This window comes from Enoplosus armatus, chromosome 13, assembly GCF_043641665.1.
Source record: "Enoplosus armatus isolate fEnoArm2 chromosome 13, fEnoArm2.hap1, whole genome shotgun sequence".
NCBI lineage: Eukaryota > Metazoa > Chordata > Actinopteri > Centrarchiformes > Enoplosidae > Enoplosus > Enoplosus armatus.
Window position 1 is genome coordinate 588739 of NC_092192.1, and position 26353 is coordinate 615091.

Sequence of the window (26353 nt, forward strand, 5' to 3'; positions counted from 1 at the left end):
CTGATTCTGGTTTCCCAGGTACTTGGGGTTTTGAGGGAGGTGTAGGTGCTCCAGGTTGTGGATGAATTTGTGAAGGAAATCTTGGTTTTGTAGGTGGTTGTCCTGGAGGTTTAGGTTGTGCTCTGCAAGGAGGTGGTGCTTTTATAAAACTGAAGAGGAAGGCAGAGAGACAATCGATTATTCATCTGATCATGCAGCAGTGTCTTGGTCATGTTTGGATCCAACGATAGGGCTGCATCACATTATTTAACCAACATCTGCTTTGAGACCCAGTAGAGCAATCCACTTCTAGTCCTACGATGGCCATGTGTTTTTTTGAGAACTCTTGAGCGTCTTTGTACCAGGTTAGATATAGTTTTAAATGATTACTTAATTTGTGTTTTATTAGCTTTGATCCCTGTTAGCTGATGATGGATTGTCAGTAGCTTAGCTCGGCAAATGTCCTGTTTCATGTGCTGTTAGCTTACATTTGAAAGCCAGTAGCTTTGCTTAGCCCTGCTAATGTTGTTTATCCTTTGGATGACCTGTTACCTGATATTGGATTGCTGAATGCTCAGCCTGCTAATGTAAGGTAAGTTTCAACCCATGTTAGCCTCAGTCGGAGAGCCGCTAATTGAGCACCATTTTAGTTTCATTGTGTTAGCTTTGTTCCGTAGCAGCTGCTGTTTTACTGCTACTGTTGGCTAGAGCAAGAGCTAGAACTGGCGTTAACGTGCTAATCTGCTAGCTTGTTTACTGCCAGCCAACTGCCATTTCTTATGAGAACTATTATTACAATGTTAAGCAGCTATAGATCACCATCGGCAGTGTATTCGACAATTTTCATAAGAAATGTTAAAATTTTTACAGGTCACTGTGAAATTGTTTGTTGTTTTTTTACCAAAATAACACTTTGTTGGAGCTGGTCATTTTCCATTATCAGGTATTTCTGCGGGCAGTCTTTTGCTGTACACCCCACATATTAAATCATTTGATGGAAAATTCAGTTATAGTGGAATAGTAATATAGAAATGACATTGTTTTCCAATTTTTGAAGTCGCTAAGAACATTTTTCAACATAGTTCCTTTAGCAAATTTTAGAAGCCGAATAACTTCAGGTTCCAGGAGACTGCATCCAGAACCACTATAGGTAGTATGACAGTCTTGGATCGAGGCTAGGCCAACCTATGTTCTGTTAGCTTTGTGCTCTGTTAGCCTATCTTGGTTTGCTGGTCTTAAGTACTATTAATAATCCTTACATAGTAATACGACTTACTAAGTAGTATTTACCTGAGGTAGATTATTTAAGATAAATAGATGCTAGTACAACGAGTGGACACCTATTTAATATAGGCGATAATGAGAAATAAATGCTGAAAAGAAAGAGAAAAAAGAGGAGACAGAGAGCAGCTGTAAATGTCTTCTGACCTCTCCCTCTTTGAGGGAGGTGTAGGTGCTCCAGGTTGTGGATGAATTTGTGAAGGAAATCTTGGTTTTGTAGGTGGTTGTCCTGGAGGTTTAGGTTGTGCTCTGCAAGGAGGTGGTGCTTTTATAAAACTGAAGAGGAAGGCAGAGAGACAATCGATTATTCATCTGATCATGCAGCAGTGTCTTGGTCATGTTTGAATCCAGTTTTAGTTTGTGCTCTGCAAGGAGGTGGTGCTTTTATTTAACCAACATCTGCTTTGAGACCCAGTAGAGCAATCCACTTCTAGTCCTACGATGGCCATGTGTTTTTTTGAGAACTCTTGAGCGTCTTTGTACCCAGTTAGATATAGTTTAAAATGATTACATAATTTGTGTTTTGTTAGCTTTGATCCCTGTTAGCTGATGATGGATTGTCGGTAGCTTAGCTCGGCAAATGTCCTGTTTCATGTCCTGTTAGCTTACATTTGAAAGCTAGTAGCTTTGCTTAAATAAATACTGAAAAGAAAGAGATAAAAGAGGAGACAGAGAGCAGCTGTAAATGTCTTCTGACCTCTTTTCACTGTCTTTTCCTTCAGTTTTTTTGTCGTCATCTTCATCCTCTCCTTTTCTTCCATGTTTGCCTTTCCCACATCCTCCGTCTTCTGATTCTTCTGATGACGATGAGTCTGAGGCAACTACACAGCGACAAGGTAACAGGTACAAGGAGGAACAACAAAAATTGTGACCCTGTATTCAGATATTAGATACTCATAAATTCATAAATGTTCATAGCTGTGATAGCACTAACCTTAGTGTTTAGGTCTGTCTGTAGAGCAATAACACCTGCACACCTCACCTGACAATATTTTGGTCTTTTTCATGTAGTTGATCCTCTAATGTCACAGAGTAAGTGTGTGTCAGGGTTCAGATGCATTTTTTTATTTTGTGAAGGGGCTGTGCTCAAGCCAAAATGGGATGTTAAGTTTCTCTTTAATGGTTTGCCTTGTGGGGACGTGCAGTGTCCCTGTAACGTGACAAATGAATTTACAGCACATATGTCCCCACAATGTCAGTAATGTAAAGAGTTGTTTGACATATTTTGTTCTTACCTGACGCTACGAGTCCGATGGCCAGCACTGAAATACACACAGACAGTTTTCCTCTGAGATTTAACACACTCTAGTAACACTTTTAATAACTGTGACATTAATGCAGCATTCCTATAAGTGCACACACAGATCAATACACTGTTCAATAAAACAGATAGAAGATGGATGAGAACTTACTGTCTGGAAATTCACATTGTTCTCTCATGTCATAGCTTTAATACAGCCTTAAAATTAACCTTGATGAAAAGATTAGGAATGCAGCGATCAGTCCTTTAATTGAGTAGTTGATCAACATAAATCCATTGTTTACTTTATTTTAACATTTATTTTCAGAAAGTTAAACAGTCCCTGTGAGGATAAAATGTTCAAAACTTCAGATTTAATTCAGATTTGTGGTCATATTCGGACCAAAGGTCCCCATAATAGTCAAAAAATAATAATTCTGGTTTAAGATTATTTAACCTGAAGTCTGTTTTTGGGAGAGAATGGGAGTGAAGTCAGCATTAAAAATACCAATTTCTTAAATGGAGTTCTGAATGTAAGTTAACTCAAATACAAGCTTCTGCCGGGTTTTAAGATGAAATTCTGGAAAACAGAGATATCATGTGTCTTATCAAAGCTGCAGGTGAGTACTCACAGGCCAGCAGGGTGAACTTGGGTGAAACCATGTGGGCAGTCTGCAGTCGGCTCTGCAGGCAGCTCACCGCGGCACTCAGCTGATTGGTTGACTGAAAACTTTCCCTCCAAAGATCCCGATGAAGGTGAGGTCCCCCCTTAATCAACTAAAACATTTATATACTCTTTGTGTCACCGGCCCAGGCTGTTTGATTAAGAACACACCTTGCTGAGATCACATGACTCTGACATCCAGTCAGTTTCCCTCAAACACGCTGATCGTATTTTAATAATAAGACTGCATTAAGGCAGAGATGGTGGATGAATCATTGGTAGAAATGAATTAATAAAAAGAAAAAACTGACCTGAGAACAGTGTTTACTGACCCAATACGATACAATACCAACTTAAACCTCCTAAACTCATTAAATTTCTCCTGGAGTGTCTTTAACGTGATGAAGGACGGCGCCTTCTGATGTTCTGTATCATCTTGTTCCAGCTCCTCAGAGACGTCGCCAGGTTTTTTATGGCTTTCAACTCAAATGGAAATATATCTACACACACATTTCCCCCAGATTCAGCCTGAAATCTCCACTAATCTAAATGATAAACTTTACACTGACCTCTGAACTGATATCAAAGTTCACTTTAATTCTCTTGAGCAAGAACGTGTCAGTCAACATGTGGTGCGAGTGGGAGAAGACTTATTTAACGTGCTGATCTCAGAACATGTTTTAACACCTTACCTGTGTTATAATTGGCTATGTTTCGAGCTATCATGTATTCTGATTCTGTATTTCTCCACTGAACCTATGATCCTGTTTTGTACTTTTCTACTGAGCACAATGTACGTCCTTGAAGATAATATGACTGGAGATGGCTGAAACTCCTCTATTTTAACTGGTTTTCATACCAGGAGATGGCTGAAACTCCTCTATTTTATCAGTTAGATTTACGCCGTACCACCAACATCCACACATGATTTATTAAGTCCAACCTCTGTACAGGGCAGGCCCAGCCCGAGAAGATAAATGTGAATCATTTTCGGACATCGGGGCTCCTTCTGACTGAGATCCTGCGAGAGCTCTGTCACTCCGAGCCCAGCGCTGCATTTACTTTACCTGTGACCGAAATAAAGTTTACATCTGTGAACTGAACATTGCTCCAGTTTGTTCTTGGGCTTCCAACTAAAGAATCGGGTTAACAAATTGGTGCCGGTGACCCGGATTGGCTGACTCTGAGACTGCGTCTGATTGAGGACCGCCGGAGTCGATTGGAGGAGACTCTTTTAAGTTAAGGATAAGTTTGTTATTTTTCATACAAATGTGGGGTGTTTTCCTACTTGATTGATATTTTTACTGTGCATGTGTCAGTGTATCGGACAGTACAGACTGCTCGAAAATTCCTGCACTAACACAGATCTCAAGTAGTTGTGTGCATGGGGGATTGGAATAGCATAAAGGGGATATTTTAGTTAAGGTGTTACAGAAGGTGGTGATTTAAAACGAGTGAATAGACTGGGAAAACCCTCAACGATCAAGCGCACAGAGTAATAGACTCCGTGTAGAAGCTTCTTGATCGGGTCCTCACTCCGGCACTGTGCCACTCACCCTCTCTGAATAACACGTGGAATAGTGTTTAAAAATGTCGCAGAAAGTTGTGGATAAGTGGCAGGATTGTAAATCCGGCTCTTTGGGGTCGGTGTTAGCTGAAACAATAGTGAGATGGCAAAAGAAAGTTCCAGAGGAGATGAAACAAAGAAGGGATTAGAAAGGTTTGTAGATTGGACGGGGGAAGTGCAGGACAAAGGGATGTTTGGAGGTTGTGAAAGCGTTCCACCAAAATTGAGCGATTTTAATATGTTCATGAAGCAAGCTACAGGACGTCTAGAGCAGAGTCCAGTAACGGTACAAGAGGCAGGTAGAATGCAGAAAGGGAAAGCAGGACAAGTAGTAAAAAAGATAGAAAGGTTTTTGGCAGATTGCCAATGTTTTCTGGGAGAAGTTAAATTCTCCATCTAATCACCGTCCTCTGTGCAATCCACATATCAAATGCCAGTTAAGACCTTGACTCCTCCAGAGACACAGCAACCTGAACAAAAAGATAAGACGGCGCTTGACCAAACTCCCACGGCTTTCCCTCCTCCCTACGCAGAAGCACGAGCTATGATGGAGGCCCTCCAACATCAGAGGCCACTGACACAGTCTGACACAACACATGCAGCCCAGAGCTCACCTCCTATGATGGGCCCTTTAGTGGTCAGGAATGGCCTGCTGCAAACAGCTCCGTTAACGTTAAGACAGCACTATCTACAGCATGCAACCTACATACTCCCAACTACTGTGAACCGTTTCATCTGGATGTTGATGAAAAGAACGGCTTTGTCAACCGTTCTTTTTCAAAAGGGGGAGAGTAGGAGTACAACAGACAGAAAAGTGTTGATGTACTACAGCTCAATATTGGACAATGTAGAAATAGGACATCCTACGTGTGTCAGACATGTAGCAGCTATCGGCAAAGCAATACAAAAGACAAAATTGCGACTATCTATACTGACTCAGCCTATGCAGTGCAAGCTGTACATGTAGACATGTGTCACTGGAGAAGGAAAGGTTAAACATGTTAAACATTTGAACCAACTACTCGACCTTTACTATGCATTATTAGAGCCACAACAAGTAGCCATAGTCAAGTGCAGAGGACATCAAAAAGAAGATGGTAGAATAGAGGAAATAATGCAGCAGATATTGCAGCAAAAGCGATAGCAGGATACAATGTAAATCGACAAATGACACAAAAAGCAGTAAAAGATAAACCACATAGGGACCTATGTGTACAAAACATCAAAGAGCTGCAAGAAGCAGCTGCCCCGTCTGAAAAACAGGCGTGGAAAGAAAAAGGAGCCACAAAGGATTCAATTCAATTCAATTCAATTTTATTTATATAGCGCCAAATCACAACAAAGTCATCTCATGACACTTTACAAATAGAGCAGGTCGAGACCGACTCTTTATAATGTTATTACAGAGACCCAACAGTTCCCACCATGAGCAAGCACTTTGGAGACAGAGGACAGGAAGAACTTCCTTTAAGAGGCAGAAACCTCGAGCAGAACCAGACTCTAGGTGGGGGGTCATCTGCTTTGACCGGTTGGGTTTGAGAGAGAGAGTGAGACATAGAGAGGGAGGGAGAAAGAGAGAGGGGGAGAGACAGACAGACAGAAAGAGACACAGAGAAAGATAGATGTCCAGGCAGGCCTGAGCCAGCCCTAACTATAAGCCTGATCAAAAAGCAAAGTTTTAAGCTTCCTCTTAAAAGTAGAGAGTGTGTCTGCCTCCTGGACCCAAACTGGGAGCTGATTCCACAGGAGAGGAGCTTGATACCTGAAGGCTCTGGCTTCTGTTCTGCTTTTGGAGACTCTAGGAACCACAAGCAACCCTGCATTCTGGGAGCGCAGTGCTCTAGTGGGGTAATAGGGTACTATGAGCTCTTTAAGATATGATGGTGCCTGACCAGTAAGAGCTTTGTAGGTGAGGAGAAGGATTTTAAACTCTATTCTAGATTTTACAGGGAGCCAGTGCAGCGAAGCTAATACAGGAGAAATATGATCTCTTTTCCTGGTTCCTGTCAGTACACGTGCTGCAGCATTCTGGATCAGCTGGAGAGTCCTCAGGGACTTATTGGGACAGCCTGACAATAAGGAATTGCAATAATCCAGCCTAGACGTGACAAATGCATGGACTCATTTTTCTGCATCTGTTTGAGACAGGATCTTCCTGATGTTTCAATGTTACGGAGGTGAAAGAAGGCAGTCCTTGAAGTTTGTTTTACGTCAACATCAGATAATTACAGGTCATCCAGGTCTTTATGTCCTTAAGGCATGCTTGGAGCTTGGCTAACTGATGAGGTTCTTCTGGCTTGATCGATAAATATAGCTGGGTATCATCCGCATAGCAATGAAAATGTATGGAGTGTTTTCTAATGATATCTCCTAAAGGAAGCATATATAAGGTGAATAGTATTGGTCCAAGCACAGAACCTTGTGGAACTCCATGACTGACTTTGGCGTACATGGAGGATTCATCGTAACATACATACGTACAAACTGAGATCGATCTGATAAATACGACTTAAACCAGCTTAGTGCGGTTCCTTTGATACCAATTAAGTGTTCCAGTCTCTGTAATAGGATATGATGGTCAATGGTGTCGAATGCAGCACTAAGATCTAACAAAACAAGTACAGAGACAAGTCCTCTGTCTGATGCAGTGAGAAGATCATCTGTAACTTTCACCAGTGCTGTCTCTGTGCTATGATGAGCTCTGAAACCTGACTGAAAGTCCTCAAGCAACTTATTGTCAAGTAGAAAGTCATACAGCTGGTTGGCGACTGCTTTCTCAAGAATCTTGGAGAGAAAGGGAAGGTTAGATATAGGTCTATAGTTGGCTAAAACCTCTGGATCAAGAGTGGGCTTTTTAAGAAGAGGTTTAATTACAGCTACTTTAAAGGACTGTGGTACGTAGCCTGTTAATAAAGACAGATTGATCATGTCTAGTAAAGAAGTGCTGACTAAAGGTAAAACCTCTTTGAGCAGCCAGGTTGGGATGGGGTCTAAGAGACAAGTTGATGGCTTAGATGAAGAGATAGTTTTAGTAATTTGGTGAAGGTCAATGGGAGAAAAGCAATCTAAATATAGATCAGGTTTTACAGCTGTTTCTGAGAGTCCTGTGTTTGAAGGTAAGATACCACCTGAAGACAGGAGGTGATCAATTCTGTCTCTAATAGTTAGAATTTTATCATTAAAGAAGCTCATGAAGTCATTACTGCTGAGGCTTATAGGAATACATGGCTCCATAGAGCTGTGACTCTCTGTCAGCCTGGCTACAGTGCTGAAGAGAAACCTGGGGTTGTTCTTGTTCTCTTCTATTAATGTTGAGTAATAGGCTGCTCTGGCTTTACAGAGGGCCTCCTATAAGTTCTAAGACTATCTTGCCAAATTAAACGTGATTCCTCCAGTTTGGTGGAGCGTCATTTCCTTTCAAGTTTCTGCACTGTTTGCTTTAATTTGCGGGTTTGGGTGTTATACCATGGAGCTGACTTTCTTTGTTTTATTATCTTCTTTTTAAGAGGGGCAATAGAGTCAAGTGTCAATCGCATTGAGCCTGCAGCACTGTCAACAAGACCGTCCATTTGAGAGGGACGAAGGTTAGCATAGGAGTCCTCAGTTGTATTGAGACGTGGCATTGAATTTAATGCCGATGGAATCACTTCCTTAAATTTAGCAACAGCACTATCAGATAGATATCTGGTGTAGACTTTTTTGCCTAATGGCGTGTAGTCCAGTAATAGGAATTCAAAAGTTATTAAATAATGGTCCGATAACAAAGGATTCTGTGGAAAGACAGTTAGATGTTCAATTTCAAGTCCATATGTCAGAACCAGGTGGAGGGTGTGATTAAAACAGTGAGTGGGTTTCTGTACCCTCTCACAGAAGCCAATCGAATCCAATAAAGACGTAAATGCAGTACCAAGGCTATCCTTATCAACGTCCACATGAATATTAAAATCCCCTACGATAATGACTTTGTCTGTTTTAAGGACTAAACCTGATAAAAACTCTGAGAATGGTATGGACCTGGAGCGTGATAGACTATAACGAATAAGACTGGCTTCAGTGTTTTCCAGGTTGGCAGTGAGAGACTCAGAACGAGGTTTTCCAATGAGTTATAATCCAGTTTAGGTCTAGAGTTCATCAACAGGCTCGAGTCAAAGATGGCTGCAGCTCCACCTCCTCGGCCGGTGCCTCGAGGGATGTGAGTATTAGTGTGACTGGGCGGAGTGGATTCATTCAGGCTGACATACTCTTCATGACACAGCCAGGTTTCTGTCAGACACAGTAGATCAATATGATTCTCTGATATTAGCTCGTTTACTAATACAGCTTTAGATGACAGAGATCTGATGTTTAACAGTCCGCACTTAATTTTCCTATTGTTTTGGCCTATAGCAGTAATGGTCTTAGTTTTTATTAAGTTTTTATTAATGACTCCTCTCCTGTTTAACTTTGGTTGAATTAATTTAAGTGGTCGGGGGGCAGACACAGTCATTATGGGGTTTTGGGTGGGTAACTGCTCTAATGGAAGCGCAGAGAAGCGTGTAGGACTGCGGCTCTGCCTCCTGGTCTGGACTCTGGGTTGTCACGGTTTTGGTTCACTAATAAAGTCAGTCAGATTTCTAGATATGAGAGCTGCTCCATCCAAAGTGGGATGAATGCCGTCTCTCCTCATCAGACCGGGTCTCCTCCAGAAAGTCCACCAATTATCTACGAAGCCCACATCGTTTGCTGGACACCACCTCGACAGCCAGCGGTTGAATGATGACATGCGACTAAACATATCATCACTGGTCATATAACTTGTTTGAGCTTAGAGCAGCCAAACACACACGCTACCAATGACACAGAAGCCGGAAGTGAAGCAATACGCTTACCGCAGTACGTATGTATGTATGTTTGGGATCAAACATAAGTTCGGTGCAGTTTACCATCCAGCATCTCAGGGACTAGTAGAAAGGGCTAACCGTACTATCAAAGAAGAATTGGCTAAAGTCTGCGCAGACACAAAATTAACCTGAGTTGAAGCCCTCCCTATAGTGCTATTTAACCTGAGATCCACTCCAAATGTGACAATGAATGTCAGCCCACATGAGATTTTGACAGGAAGGAAAATGCCCTGTCCATTTACTACTGCACCAACAGACACACCACCTGTATTATTACAGTATGAAGATCTGAGTGAGTATATTAAACAACTGAACAACACTGTGATGAGCATCTCTCAACAGGTCACGGAAATACTCACCAAAGAACAGGACCACGACACATCTCCTGTTGAAGTGGGAAGCTGGGTCCTAAGGAAAGTCAACAAGCTCAATTGGTCCTCCCCCAGGTGGAAGGGACCGTACAAAGTAGCAGAAGCTACATCACATTGTGTGAAAGTATGGTTGTCTGAAGACAGACTAAGCAACTGGATCCATAAGAGGCACTGTGCACTGACTCTAGACCCTACAGAGAGAACATTGACTGAGGTTCGGACTGACTTAGGAACCTCACTGACTGACAATGACTACAACACTGGAGATGAGACCCTACCAGAGACTGGACAGACCTCAACTGACAAAACCTTCCAAAAACACTCCACTATGGAGACTAGGTTGTAGTACTCGAGCGGCTGTAACTATTATTTGACTTATATCAGAACTCCCCGACCTACATAGATGCAATTGGAGTCCCCAGAGGTGTACCTGATGAATATAAATTGATTGACCAAGTCGCCGCAGGGTTTGAGACATCCCTGTTCTGGTGGTCCACTATAAACAAAAATGTGGATAGAATTAATTACCTTCATTTTAATGTTCAAAGGCTCAATAATATGACTAGAGATGCCATTGCCGGACTACATGAACAATTGGCGGCCACTTCTCTGATGACTTACCAAAATAGAATGGCCCTTGATTTCCTCTTAGCTGAAAGAGGTGTGTGTGCTACGTTTTCCCAAGATTGCTGTGTGTTCGTCCCTAACAATACAGCCCCAGATGGCTCCATAACTCGAGCCCTTTCTGGCCTCAAAACTATGTCAGAAGAGTTAGCAGAACACTCAGGGATAGACAATCCGTTATCTGATTGGCTAAACAGAGCCTTTGGCAAGTGGAAAACAATAATTATGTCTGTGTTTCTTTCACTAGTTGTTGCAGTAACTGTGTTAACCTTATGTGGATGTTGCTGCATACCATGCATCAGGCACCTCTGTCTAAAGTGTATTATTACAGCCATTAATGATAAATTCCCCACACCACCTCCTTACCAATTATCACAACATGCAGGAGAAACTGTTCCACTGGTCTCCCTCTCTGAGCCCGAAGAAGATGAGACTGAAGTTTACAAGGACGCCGACGAAGATGAAGACCGCTGTTTATACTCCTGAACCCCTATATATATACAGATTTTGCTAAAGTTACCACATACTCACATATAGCATTACATACACGTATAGGCGTGAGACTCATAGTTTTCTCTTATGATTATTGTGCTCATTGCAGACATGTTATCAGTAGAGTTGTGGAAGGTTGTACTCTCCTGGGAAAGAGGTTCTGTTCCCGGTACCATGATGGCTACTCCTGATATGAACTGTTTAGCTTATGCTTTTACCTTATAATTGTTTTGTTTAATCAGCATGGCTCTGTTTACTATTTCCACATGCGTGTGCAATGAAGAACTGCTTGCTGCTGGTAAATGCAAGGAAGAACAGCTTACACATACTGGCATACATATAGGCTGCTCAACGCAATGAAGACATGCTTACATATCCACTATACGATTATGAGATGTTTCTTTGTGTTGATATAATAGAATTATTGTGTTGCAACTCATGGCGGTTAGTCTGACCGGAGTTGGGATACAATACAGAAATAACGTTCCCACCTGTATTTTATTGACATGATAAAATCATGTCAAAAGGGGGAATGTTATAATTGGCTATGTTTCGAGCTATCATGTATTCTGATTCTGTATTTCTCCACTGAACGTATGATCCTGTTTTGTACTTTTCTACTGAGCACAATGTGCGTCTTTGAAGATAATATGACTGGTTAGAACTGGTTTTCATACCAGGAGATGGCTGAAACTCCTCTATTTTATCAGTTAGATTTACGCCGTACCACCAACATCCACACATGATTTATTAAGTCCAACCTCTGTACAGGGCAGGCCCAGCCCGAGAAGATAAATGTGAATCATTTTCGGACATCGGGGCTCCTTCTGACTGAGATCCTGCGAGAGCTCTGTCACTCCGAGCCCAGCGCTGCATTTACTTTACCTGTGACCGAAATAAAGTTTACATTTGTGAAATGAACATTGCTCCAGTTTGTTCTTGGGCTTCCAACTAAAGAATCGGGTTAACACCTGGAATTATTATTTTGAATTATCATAAGTGTGACAGCTGGCTTTAAACTGATCTGTGAGCAGCCATCTGAAATGTTGAATCAGTTGTATTAACTTTAAATTTGGTATTTTAAGGTTTAGAGGAGGTGTCTTTGTTTCAGTACATAGTTTTACTTCAGATATCTTTCGCAGGAAACGGGAGTAGATTTCATTTAATCAGCTCTGGATTACACAGTACACGTGAACCAGGAGTCCAGGGGCCTCATTTATAAAAATGTTCTTAGATTTATATTTGAACTTTAATCTTAAAATCATTTCTGAATGTGTGCTATACTCTATAGATACTGAGCATGGAACGCCTTGCTTACGCAGGTGAGACTAACTACTTATACGTGGTTTTCGGCCCCAGGTCCCTGGACACATACGGGTGAAAGACCCCCCTCCCCGCCTACAGAGGATCAAAGCGTCTGTAAACTGGTGAAGACGTTCACAGCGTTTCTCTCTGTGTAACATTAAAAACAAAGTCGTCTGACTCAGAGTTCAACGTGAGCTGATATCTGATGTAAGAGTGTGTGTTGTAGTAGCGCCCCCCCCCCAGGCTTCTCTACACATGGAGCTGAACGCACACTGCAGGCTGTCTTAAACAAACCGTTCAAACACAGAGACCAACACCGCCTTGGTGTCGTGTGACTGGCAGGTTTACAGAAGTTCAGGCTCAGTTTGGGATTCTGCATCGATCCAGGACCACTGAGGTCTGAAGGGTCCCGCAGTCCTCACATCACTTACATTCACTGTTACATATTTCTCAGATGGAGATGTACATCACTCTCTATTGTACTCAAGGACAATTATGAGGTACTTGTACTTTACTTGAGTATTTGTACTTCTACTCCACCTCATCTCAGAGGGAAATATTGTACTTTTTACTGCGCTACATTTATTTGATAACTAACAAAATATAATCAATAAATAAATGATGATGTATTATTACAGATTAAACTACTCAGCAGAATATAAGGTCATTAAAATGAGCTGCAACATTAAAGTGATGAATGCATCAATAATTATAATCCAATAATATCATATTTATTATTCTGCATAATGAGTACTTTGCTTGGTATTTTGATGCATAACAGTACACATAGTAAGTAGAAAATATAAAGAAAGGTAAAATTACTGCAAGCCAAGGAGAAAAAACTAGAAAATAGAAAATAAACAATAAGATATGAAAATATATGAAACATAAAATAGAAAAAATGTACTTTTACTGAAGTACCAGATCTGAGTACTTCTTCCAGCTGTTGATACTCGTTGGATGGCTGATGTTCGAGCAGCTGTGGAACATCTTTAAAGAAAAGACCCACAAATGTTGGATTAAAAGGAACGATTGCAGTATTGAAAATGAACAAACTGACATTTTGGGGTTTTGGGATATTTAACATTTATTATTCTTATTTTTTCCGACATTACGTTATGATTTATTTTCCCTTCTTTCCCTATAGACTGTAGACAAAGTTCCCACTGTGTATTTATACTAGACGCTCCTGTAGGATCCTTTTACAGGATCATACAGAGAGGCGTTTCTGTTGTTTTGTCCACCCTCATTGATATAAATCCAACTTGTGTCAGAAGATTGGTGAATACCAAATATCTTTCATGTGCCACGAAGAGTGGTTTTATATATATATTAAAACCGACATTTGTACGTTTTGGAAAACAGACGGATGATGTTTTACACACAGGTATCTGCGCTCTGATTGGTTTTTATTCAGACAGGTTATTAACACAGGAAACAGGAATAAAACACAGACTTCAGCAGCAGCAGCAGCAGCAACACACACGGCTGCAGGTAGAATACCTTCAGTGTGCGAAATACGGGGGGGTCTCAGACACCCTAATTAACACCTGTGGGGGTGTCAAAACTCTTCTGGTGGTGTGATTCTACAACCTCTACAGTTAATGCAGGTGGACTCCTCCCCTTCATATCTGACAAACGAGGTCGGCCTGCTCTCAGTCAGGTAACACATAGACTTTAATAATGGATGAAGGGGGTCTGGAGCAGACAGAGTCTGAGAGTCTGAGCAGGAGGAGCAGATCTGATCAGCCTACTGGTTCAGTCTTATATTGACCTGTTGAACCGGGTCCGGTCCAGCACCGGTCGGTTCTGATGCTGAGCTTTGCAGCTGTACGTGCAGGACTCTGCTCAGAGGACGAAACCTGTCTCTCATGTTTTTAGAACAACATAAAGGATGAAGACCTGTGAGGCTGATGCTCACAGGACCAGGACCAGGACCAGGACCAGGACCCCCCGATTGTCACACAGTATTTTGCACACTGAATAAAATATACTGTAAACCAGCACATGCCAAACACATATAGCTTTATGGATAAGTGTGTGTGTGTGTGTGTGTGTGTGTGTGTGTGTGTGCTGTTAAGTTTATTCCAGTCCAGGTGAGGCCGAGGCTCTCTAGTCCAGAGTGTAGATGTTCTCCTGTACTGGTCTTCTCATGCGGATCTCATAGATGATGTGAGGAGGTTCTTCAGAGGACAAACTGGAGAAAAGAAACGTTACTGTTTCAGTAAGTTCGTAGAGAGCAGAAGTGAAACCAGGACTTCCAGGTTCTGTTCCTGAAGTAAAACCTCATACCTCAAAATCCCATCGACATTTATAACAACGCTAATAACTGAAGATCAGCAGGGTCATATCGAGGTCACAGTTTACTACCAGCTGACCTGCGGATCGGATGTCATTACACTTTCCGTTCAGCATCTACGTTGAACTCACCAGCCGGTCTTTAAGGCTCTTCTGTATATTCCACCTGGAGAGGAAAATAAGATTTTAATCAGGAACTAGAAAAACATACCAACTCAGTTTGTTAAGGTTAAATGCTTCAATCATATTTAGTTTACTAACTGCACTGCAGTTCAGAGCAAAGCTTTTCTATTGTCTGCATGTTATGGAGACGCTGTATGAAGGATAACAAGAGAGAACGTACGTTTGAAGGCCAGAAAGAGAAAAACTGCCACCAAGACCAACAACACACTGAGGGAGAGAGAGAGGACGGGAACATTGATCTGAAGGGAGAGAGAGGGGAGAGAGTCCTCCACCTGACACACAGAGAGAGAGAGAGGTTTCAATTTAAAGTTAGAATCCAAAAGTCAAAAAATGTGTCATCTAAAAGATGCTAACATGCTAACACCAGCATGCACCCCTGTTTGAACCAACATTAAAGACATCAGGAGAGTGAGACCATCATCATGTCAGCTACAGGCCGCTGCTGCTGCTCTCTTCACAGACACGTTGTCTTTAGCCTGTATCTGTCTCCACTTAGTCACATGGTCTCCATCACAGCAGCTGAATCAGCTGTTAGCAGCTCCTGTCTGCAGCGTCCTCGTGGACGGACAGACAACTATCACTGATCACTGAGACACTGAAGGAAAGTTAAAAACAGGAGGATTCTCAGGCAGGTTCTGCAGCGTCAGACAGCAGGCCTATGACTATGTCCTGGCACTCCACACACAGTAGAGAGCCAGGACACAGGTACCCACACAGAGACTCTCTCACAGGGACAGACTTCCTGTCTGTCCGGCAGAGACACAGAGAGTCTGACAGCAGCTACTGTTAGCTCTGTTAACTTTGGACAGAGCCAGGCTAGCTGTTTCCCCCTGATTCCAGTCTTTATGCTAAGCTAAGCTAACAGGTGCTGGCTGCAGCTTCAAACCCAGCCACGATTCTGTCCATAATCTAACATTACGGTGGGTGGGTGGGTCGTGGTTACTCACAGTGACGATGTCAGAGTGCAGCAGGGTGGAGTTCCTCCTCAGAAGGTCCAGCTGAGACGACAGCAGGGTTTTCCAGTTTACTACACGGAGACACACAGAGTACACTAACAGTACTGCTGAACAGCATTCATCAAGAGTTAACAGAACCAGTTAACCAGCTTCAGGATACCAGGTGTCCAGTATCACTGTTGAAGCAGGCAGCCCAAGGAGAGCCAGGCCAAGTTGAACCTGCTTCGGGGTGCAGGCCCCTTTGTCATGTGACCTGTCTGATCAAGCAGCAGGTGGATCTGAGGCTGAACATCGTCTCACCTGTGGAGGTGGACGGCTCCGTGACTCGATCGGTCGTTGCTGTCGTGGATGTCGTTGGAGGAGGAGAACTGGTGACCGGAGCTGAGGAGGAAGAAACAGATGGTTTGGTTTAACGCTGGTTTGAATGTTCCAACAGAACCTGTCCCGGCGTTCATGTGGACACCTGCGTATTGTTTTCAGACGGTGAAGTGCTGCTCACCTTTGACCACTCTCAGGTTCATGATCACCTTCTTGTCGTTGAAGATCCCGTCGATGTCCACCCTGCAGCAGTATGGTCCGCTGTCCGTTCGCCTCACGTTCAGGATGTCCAGGTCCATCTGTCCATCCAGGACGTCCCCCGTCAGCCGGTACCGGTCCGTTACCTTCAGCACCAGGGTCAGGGTTAGATCACAGCAGGGACGGCGCACATTCTTAAACATTGCTGTAAACAGAGTTCATCAAGAGTCCCAGGTCTCGTTCTTTGTATGTGGATAACCGAGGTATGCAGCGTATAATGCTGACCATTTCACACGAGTCTGGATCTTTCGGTTCGTCGAAGCTGGTTTAGAATTCAGCTGGAACTGTTGTCATAGCAACAATTACTTTAGCCCAAACCTGCAAAAGTGCTGCTTATTGACAGTCAGCTGTATCAGGACCAAGAGGTTTCAGGATGAACCTCAAACAGGAAGTAATTCTCAAATACAGCAACGCAGGAACACCAAACATATGTCCATGAGTCTGTTGCCCCAGTGCATGCTGGGAGGCTTCCCAACACACCTACCTCATGTACATGCAATCACATGATCAGCACTCAGCCAATCATATAAGGGGAGATCAAGGTGTCAACTGTCTATTCATTTAGCCTTTATTTCAAAATAAGAGCGCACTGTTATTCAAGATAACTTCATCAACAGATCGATCCTCAAACTGCTTTCAGAGAACCAGATCAGCTGGTTGAGAATAAACAGGATTATTTTAGCCTGATAACAGCAAGTTAGCCACATTAGAAGAACAGGGTCCAGATCAGGTGCAGCTTTAACAGAGAACTCAGACGGACTAAAAGCTCTTTCTTCAGTGAACGGATCTGCAATCAGTTCTGTGGACAGACAGCAGAGGAGAAGTCCAGTCGTGTATAATCAGACAAACATCTACACATTTAATGTTGCTTTCAGGACCTTGGAGATGACGCCGTTCTCGTCCGTCTGCACCAGGATGTTGTTGCACCAGAAGGTCCCGCAGCCCCGACCCCAGCAGACCCGACTGAGACCGAACCGCTTCACAGAGTACTGACAGGACAGAGAGGCCACGCCCCCCTCCGGCACTTTAAAACAGGAAATGGAAAAAAAATGTCCACCTGCAGCAAAGAGACACAGAGACACAGAGACACAAAGACACAGAGACAGAGACACAAAGAGACAGAGAGACAAAGACACAGAAATAGATACACAAAGACACAGAGACACAAAGACACAGAAATAGAGACACAAAGACACAGAGACAGAGACACAAAGACAGAAACAGAGACACAGAGACGGACGCAAAGGCGAAGACGCAGAGACACAAAGACACAGAGACATAAAGACACAGACACAAAAACACAGACACAGATACACAAAGACAGAGACATAGAGACAAAAAAACAATTAGACCTAAACTGAATAAAGTTTATAATCACAACAGATCCAGATGTAGTTTGAGATACTGAGCAGAAATAAATAAACTCAAAGACTAAAAGGCCGATGGAGCTCGAACAGACGCATTTAATTTGACGTTTGAACATTAAAACTTTAAAATACAAGTTTAACTGCTTCAGTGACGGTTCATTTTCATAACAGACCAACTTCAGTCGTAGTCTGACCACATTCAACATCTGATGTTTAACAGAGGTCAGACTGGAGAACACTGAAGAACCCAGTAACAACGCAGGAACACTGAACATGAGACTTATGTCCATGAGTCTGTTGCCCCAGTGCATGCTGGGAGGCTTCCCAACACACCTAGCTCATGTACCTGCAATCACATGATCAGCACGCAGCCAATCACATGAGAGCTGATCATGGCGTCAACTCTCTGCTCATTTAGCCTTTATTTCAAAATAAGAGCGCACTGTTATTCAAGATAACTTCATCAACAGATCGATCCTCAAACTGCTTTCAGAGAACCAGATCAGCTGGATGAGAATAAACAGGATTATTTTAGCCCGATAACAGCAAGTTAGCCGGGATTAGTTAAACCACAGCTGAGGAACAGGGTCCAGATCAGTTCAGATCAAAGTTTGTGTTGTGATGTCAGCAGTTTGTGTCTCACCTGACAGGAAGAAGAGGACGATGATGAAGGTCTGAGGCGTTCGACGGCAGCGAGGCGAGACGGCAGCCATCCTGTGAGTGTGTGTGAGTGTGTGTGTTCATTGTCCAGCTGGACGACGACGACACAGAGTGACTCTGTGACGGAGCTGTGTGTTGGGGGGGGGGGGGGTTGTGTGGTTTACTGTGTGTGTGTGTGTGTCTTCATTGATTCTCTCTGGAACGTAACTAAGTACATTTACTCAACTCCTTTACTGCACTCACTTTCCTGCTACTTTCTACTTCACTTGACACCGTCGTCATTTTACGATGTTTCCATATTTATAAGATTAAACTCAAACCACGTGAGCCGCTTGTAGAACATGATGCTTTGTTCAAAATCTGCTGACTGTCGTATTTTGTTTCTAAGAAGTGACTAAACCTCCAGAGCAGTAAGAGTACTCCAACAGTTTTTAATGCCAATGAACTTGTTTCAAGTACTTTCTAAAATAATTCAGAACTCTCATTCTTTATTTCAAGCTACAGAAATTCTTCCTTTCTTTTTTGAATTAAACAGCAGATTGTTTTCACTGTTTTAAGAATCAATCATATAAATATATATCTCATATATCATATATATGTATATGAAATGTAAGGTACATTTTGCTCATAATACTTCTGTAATTTTACTTGAATAGGATTTTGAATGCGGGACTTTAACTTGTTGGCTAATGAAGTATTTTAACAATGTGGTATTATTACTTTTACTTAAAAGTGAAGCAGCCTGGAGGACCCGTTACACCTCCATCTGAAGTGTTCCTGTCTCCTGTTGACAGTAAAGAAAACAGAAATAATTTAAAAAGTATTTTAAACCAACGCAGTGTTTCCACTGATGGAAGGAAATAATGAGGACAAAAGGCCTTTGTAACACACACACACACACACACACACACACACACACACACACACACACACACACACTCTGACTGGCTGTGTGGAGACGTCGCAGACATACAAAGGACTCATTATTCACATCAAGTATTTCTTTCTTTTCTTCACTTCGTCTGTTTCTCCCCAAACTGACAATCCGAGAGGCTTTTAATTTGAAAAGACAAAATCATTTAGAAAAAAAAAAGTTTCAGATTTTGAACGCAGAAGAAACATGAAGAAAAATATTAAAAGCTTTCAGCATTAGTGATGTTTTCTGCTGCAGACGTTCACTCGTGATCAGATTCAAGAGATCTTTGAAATAAAACATCAAAGCTCTTCAGCTCAACATGAACAGAGACGTCTCACCTGCTCTCCACTCACATTATTTACACTCAAAACCAGAGACAATATTGATCCAGAGGACAAATATTAAAGCTCAAACAGTTTGCAGACCCACAGGGGGAGAAGCTGCAGAGGAAACATGAAGTGTTTGATCACTGAGTCACAGCTCCTCTCCAGTGTCTGTCCTGCAGGACTGATGACACTCGTCAGCCTCAGCCCGACTCACATGTTCACCAGCAACATCTTCTTCAAGTATCTGAAAGTACTGATGATGTCCAGTGGCCCCTGGCAGAGAGCTACGTTACTGTGCAGTATATTAGAGTACTGTGGATGCTCTAACGGTCAACAGCACTCTGATGTTGCTGCTCAGAGCTCATGTGAATTCGATTCAACTCCTCCAATGGATCATATTTTATAAAGTGATCACATGTTTTGTCTGTAGTGGAGTACAAGTATCAGGTGGCATAAAGCTGGAAGAGTACAAGTACTTCAAACTTTACTTTGCACCACTGTTGTCTTCTGAGCCTCCCACAGTTTGTGATGAAAGACAAACTGATGATGGTTTCAGGACAAATGATCAATAATAATCCTAACATCTAACACCTGTTATATGTTTCATGCTGCCACCTGCTGGTCTTAGACTCGATCTGTGACGCAGTCAGGATGATAAGATGCAGTGATGGAGGAAGTACTCAGTGCTTTACTGCAGTAAAAGTACTAAGATAAGATAATCCTTTATTAATCCTGTTACAGCAGCATACAGGATAGTGCAACAGCAAGACACAAGTAAGAACAATCAAGATATTGATGTGTATTATTTGATACTAATCATAAAAGTAGTCTTTTCATAAAATGATATGCAGTACAAAGTTGCCACGTATGCAATGTTCCAGGTAAACAACTAGCAGATGTTGGGGTCCCATAAAGATAAGATTTATTGTTGTTTAGGCGTGGTCTTCTTTGGTATGTGAAAGGTCTCTTTTTCTGACCCCTAGATGGGAAACGGAGGTTTACAGACTCATGTGTTATAGTAGGACCCCATGTATGTCTAAAGGTATAAAAGACGAGCTTGAACAGTGTTCGAGGCAGCAGTACTGATTTGGCTACGGGTGCTAATGAATAAAAACTATAAAAACAATAAAACTACTAAAACTAAAAAACCCAGCCATGATGAACTCCAGCAGTCAGATGTCCCCGTGTCTGTCCCCCTGTGACTGTCCTCCTGTGACTGTCCTCCTGTGACTGTCCTCCTGTTATAGATTCTGTCATTAGAGGATTATTCCTCATCATTAATGTGAAGCAGGATGTTACTGTTGGAGTTGGTTGAGGTGGAGCTCATGCTGAACTACTGTAATAAAACACAAATACACAGCATGACTGTTACAGTAAGATGAGCAGCTGAGTGTCTTTAAAGAGGATCTATCTGCTCGTGTCCAGCTCTCTATCTGTATTCTGGGACTCCACTAGAGCAGCTCTGCATGATCCACAGATCTAATAAGTCCTTCATCTTATTGTGGCCCTTCATGTGGCCCCTCAGTTCACCCTGTCTGACAGCCGTCTGAGCTCCTGTCTCTTCAAGGCCCGCCTCCCTAAAAGCCCCCTTTCTTCTGAAATGTGAATGTGATGAACTTCCACAAATGAGACAAGAAGTAGGTTGGAAAAACGATATATGCTGCTGGCGACTGGGCCTCACTGATTACTGTACAAAAACACACAACTTTATTCACTGACTTTGGTGAAACTCCCTCATTTGATGGAGAAAATGTTTTCCCTCTGATGTCCTCCGGCTGCTCTGCCTCAACTCTCTGTGATTTATGGACAGAAAGCTTTAGAAAGTAACTGCTAACTGCTGCTAACTGCAGCTGCCGTTAGCTCAGTTAGCCATGCAGCTAGTGGTCCTATTAGCTTAGCTAATTTAGTTTATTGCTATCTTTTCTTTGCTGTAGTAACATAACATCGTCCCATCTGTTCAAACGGCCTGTGAGATTTGTTTTAAGTGTAATTTAGTTGTTTATTAATGTTTATCTTGTGTTCATTTTATTTTTTGTAGAACATTATATATTGTAGCACTACGCTAACTAAGTTGATATATTGTTATGTCTGCTGTTATTTCTTACATTGAATGGATGTGTTTAATATTGTATATTTCATGCCGTAAAGTTGACGTAATCTGACAGATTGGAAAGTCAGATTTGACCTTCAAATGAGCCAAAAAAATCATTTAGGTAAATACTTATTTTTTGATTTCACGTTTATTTTTCTATAATTTATTGAAGTGAAGCATTAGTTTTGTTAAACGTATTTATTCATTTTACAGTATTAATTTAACCAGGCTGAATGCGTCACATTTGAGGTACAGATGTATTTTTCTTATTCCTTCCTTAGGTTTCCATGTACCATAAAAACAATTGTTTTATTTGTCGTAGATAAATGTATGTTTCTCCTCACCAGTGAGACCAGTGAGACCACCACTGTAGTATTTGTGTAACTTTAATTCATAAAAACTGGGCTTGGGTTTTGCATGTGTACAGTGTATCTGACATTCTCATGGGGGGCTGAGACCCCCTGAAGGCCACGAAAGGTCGAATGGTTTGTAGAGATAATAAAACAAACAGAACAAATGGGAACATGTTTATCTGTTACATATGAAACCACTGCAGACTCCCTTCGTGCAGCTGTTCAGCCCTCCAGTGGTGTAGGATCGTCGGGCCACAATTCTTTAACAAGATCTTGAGCTTGTGAGAAGCCATCAAAGGTGTAAGAACGATTGATTGGAGCCTGTCCAACAGTACAGAACGACAGGGTCTCTCTCAGTCGACCGGCATCGAAGTGCAGCACCTGAAAACGGTGAAAACACAGAAGAAGAGAGGTGCGTCTGAGTCGGAGGATTCGATTCATCAGTGAATGAAGTTCTGAATCTGCCCAGAACCTGCAGATCCGCTCGTCAACATCATCACCTGTAATCTATACAGTCTGGACCGACCGATCCAGCGTGTGAACGTACCTGTTGGCCCACATGCAGGGCGACGGCCACACTATCCCAAACATAAAACTGATGTGTGAACAGCATCTCCGCTTCCATCTGCTGTTCGTCATCTCTCCGGACCAGCTGGTAGCTGACAACACACAGAGACCAAGGACAGACTTGAACCCCGTCACTCATTTCAACGTATGTATATCTGTGATATACAGTCTACAGTCTGTCTGTAATGACTGTCTGTGTCACAAAGCTTCTTACTTGTGTGTCTCACTCATGGCCTCAGGCCTCCAGATGAAGCAGCCATCTTTGTAAGTGCAGACGGCGTTTGGGTCGTCAGTCAGCAAAGGATGGTCTGAGAACAGCTCCTGATTGGCTGGGCTGTGGACCAGCACAACATGCACCACTTCCTGTTTGTACAGGATGGTCCTCAACTGCCGCATGACGGGCTGAGCGCCGGCGCAAAGCTGGAGAAAAGACGTGTTAATGGAGGAAAACAACACACAGGTGCTTGGTGACACATTCTGCCTATTTAACATGAACTGCTGTTCCTTCCTGACGCACTGTGCAACCGCAAAAATAGGTGGCAGTCGACATACCCTAACCTTTCAAAGCAGAGGTATCTGCACAAACGTGTTTCGATGCCTCGCCTCACCTGAACTCACGTGACCCCCCCCCCTACAACGAAGCCTCGTTGCATATCAGAGGTGTCCTTCTGGTAGTAGTAGTAGTTAAAAACAGAGCTGTAGACTAAAAGTGATCCGTTTGTATATTATAAGCTTTATTAAGCAAATAAACGGTCATGAAAGCTTTAAGACAAATGTAATACCAAGAGTTGCCCAGCAGGCATCGGCATTTTGACTGAATCAGAACACAAGCCTCGAAACACAACTGCTTTGTTCAGACTGAGAAAAGACAGACAGTCAGACAAAGTGTTCTCTTATCCCCAGATTTAAATGATATCACTTCTCCCCACCTCTCCCTTTTGGTTTCTTGTCATCTTTACTGTTGACACATGGTACAAACTAGTTCTTATTGAGTGTACCTGCTCGCTGTAGGCCTTCAGCAGCTCCTCCAGGGGGAAGCTGAAGCGGTAGGAGCCCAGCCTGGAGGTCTTCTGGAAGGCCGGGGAGGTGGCAAACTTCCCCAGGAAGCTCTGTTGCATCTGGGCCTGCTCCTCCGTGCGGTCTGGGTAGGCCTCCTCCAGGAGCCTCCTCTCAGCTGACGCTATCTCATCAGGTCCCACAATCAAAGTCCACCACAGCAGAGACTCTTGAAGCCTTGAAGTCTTGAATGGGTTCTTGAAGCCATGATCCCCCCTGATACCACGCAATCCAGCTTGGTCTGTGTCGTGTGTCAGATGAGACACATGAAAATCGGGTCGGGGGGACGTCGGGATGTTGTCTTTTCCGAGGTATGTGTTTCCCAATCCAACTCTCTGAGCTTCCTCTTTCAAATCTTTCAGCTTCAAGTGTCGACCTTCAACAACGTTTTCCGGATATCCTCTCCTGTTTGTGCTGCGCTTCATGGTCAGGTGGAAATGATGTAGGTTAAGAAGACAGATTAAAAGTCTGTACAGTCAGGAGTACCTGCTCAGTCTCTCTCTCACTCTGGAGAAAAGTGATCTTTGGTCTGCTGTTTCTAACAACAGCATAGAAACCACACCCAGGAGGTTAAACTGGGAGTCACCACATGAGGAACACACAGACTGTAATTCTGCATCGTACATGCAATGACTCCGGTCCCAATCAGACAACAGAATAACATCGGACCTCAAGTCAAAGTGAAAGTCAGAGTTTCTGACACGAGCTGTTCTCAAGAATCAAATGTGAAAGTCAGAGTTTCTGACACGAGCTGTTCTCAAGAATCAAAAGTGAAAGTACATCTGAACACAAACTCTGTGAAGCTGGTTCATCTTACCAACACAGCCTGTCATGAGTCCACAGGAGCATTTCTGTTTCTCCTGTGGATCCACAGTGTTCTTATTTGGTTGAGAGTGATGATACGTGTGTCGTTCTTTGTTCTCATCAGTGATGTCCAGCCAGTGCAACGGCATGAAGGCCGAGGGGGACGATATCGTCCGACAACGTGACGCTCTACAGCGAGAAATCTGAGACCTGAACGGCTCTGAAGATGTACGGACGGAAGAAATATGTTCAGTTCAGTTGTATTTATATAGCGCCAAATCACAACAAAAGCCACCTGATGACACTTTACAAACCCTGGGCCGACTCTTTATAATGCTACTACAGAGACTAACAGGTCCCACCATGAGCAAGCACTTTGGTGACAGGGGCAAGGAAAAACTTGGTGGGGGGGGGTCATCTGCTTTGACCGGTTGGGTTTGAGAGAGAGAGAGAGAGACGTAGAGACACAGATAGACAGACAGACAGACAGACAGACCAACAGACAGACAGACAGACAGACAGACAGGCAGAGATGTATGGCAGCACTAGCAGTAGAAATAGCAGCTATAATTATAATAATACTGGAAATATGACTGATAATAGTAGTTACAGCTGTAATACTAGCTGAGATTAATAATAGCAGCTTTAATAGTAACAGAACTACGACTAAACATAATAACTGTAGTGATGAGAGTCAGGCAGGCCCATGGCAGCAGCACCCAGGTGTACCAGGACCACGATCCACAGGAACCTGCGAGACGACAAAGCACAAAGATATAAAGTTAGTAACATGCATTGGACTGTGATGAATGTGCAAAGATGGAGAGGGAGAGGAGGAAAGCTCAGTGCATCATGGGAAGTCCCCCAGCAGTGTAGGCCTATAGCAGCATAACTAGGGGGCTGGTCCAGGCAGGGCTGAGCCAGCCCTTAACTATAAGCCTGATCAGAAAGCAAAGTTTTAAGCCTACTCTTAAAAGTAGAGAGTGTGTCTGCCTCCTGGACCCAAACTGGGAGCTGATTCCACAGGAGAGGAGCTTGATAGCTGAAGGCTCTGGCTCCTGTTCTGCTTTTGGAGACTCTAGGAACCACAAGCAACCCTGCATTCTGGGAGCGCAGTGCTCTAGTGGGGTAATAGGGTACTATGAGCTCTTTAAGATATGATGGTGCCTGACCAGTAAGAGCTTTGTAGGTCAGGAGAAGGATTTCAAACTCTATTCTAGATTTTACAGGGAGCCAGTGCAGAGAAGCTAATACAGGAGAAATATGATCTCTTTTCCTGGTTCCTGTCAGTACACGTGCTGCAGCATTCTGGATCAGCTGGAGAGTCCTCAGGGACTTATTGGGACAGCCTGATAATAAGGAACTGTAATAATCCAGCCTAGACGTGACAAATGCATGGACTAATTTTTCTGCATCTGTTTGAGACAGGATCTTCCTGATGTTTCAGTGTTACGGAGGTGAAAGAAGGCAGTCCTTGCTATAGGAATACATGGCTCCATAGAGCTGTGACTCTCTGTCAGCCTGGCTACAGTGCTGAAGAGAAACCTGGGGTTGTTCTTGTTCTCTTCTATTAATGTTGAGTAATAGGCTGCTCTGGCTTTACAGAGGGCCTCCTATAAGTTCTAAGACTATCTTGCCAAATTAAACGTGATTCCTCCAGTTTGGTGGAGCCAAGTTTCCTTTCAAGTTTCTGCTCTGTTTGCTTTAATTTGCAGGTTTGGGTGTTATACCATGGAGCTGACTTTCTTTGTTTTATTATCTTCTTTTTAAGAGGGGCAATAAAGTCAAGTGTCAGT

At 42.9% G+C, this 26353-nt stretch overlaps 2 protein-coding genes and 1 long non-coding RNA gene across 3 annotated transcripts; all 3 read right to left on the bottom strand.

Annotated features, from left to right (window-relative positions):
* Positions 1-4: 4 nt before the first annotated feature.
* Positions 5-3241, bottom strand: LOC139294779 (uncharacterized). The gene is made up of 5 exons (XR_011598412.1): positions 3133-3241; positions 2496-2522; positions 1958-2081; positions 1408-1536; positions 5-149 (listed from the first exon to the last, which is right to left on the bottom strand). It is a non-coding gene; the product is annotated as an uncharacterized lncRNA (long non-coding RNA).
* Positions 3242-14515: 11274 nt separating this feature from the next.
* On the bottom strand, positions 14516-18496 carry timd4 (T cell immunoglobulin and mucin domain containing 4). The gene is made up of 8 exons (XM_070917588.1): positions 18427-18496; positions 17295-17473; positions 16340-16502; positions 16141-16221; positions 15832-15911; positions 15045-15156; positions 14834-14867; positions 14516-14600 (listed from the first exon to the last, which is right to left on the bottom strand). The coding sequence occupies exons 1-8, from the start codon at positions 18494-18496 to the stop codon at positions 14516-14518; spliced, it is 804 nt and encodes a 267-aa protein (XP_070773689.1).
* A 3794-nt stretch (positions 18497-22290) lies between these two features.
* LOC139295280 (uncharacterized) lies at positions 22291-24409 on the bottom strand. The gene is made up of 4 exons (XM_070917445.1): positions 23696-24409; positions 22912-23117; positions 22678-22789; positions 22291-22511 (listed from the first exon to the last, which is right to left on the bottom strand). Exons 1-4 carry the CDS (start codon positions 24176-24178, stop codon positions 22353-22355), a joined length of 960 nt encoding a protein of 319 aa, XP_070773546.1. The 5' UTR covers positions 24179-24409; the 3' UTR covers positions 22291-22352.
* Positions 24410-26353: the final 1944 nt, after the last annotated feature.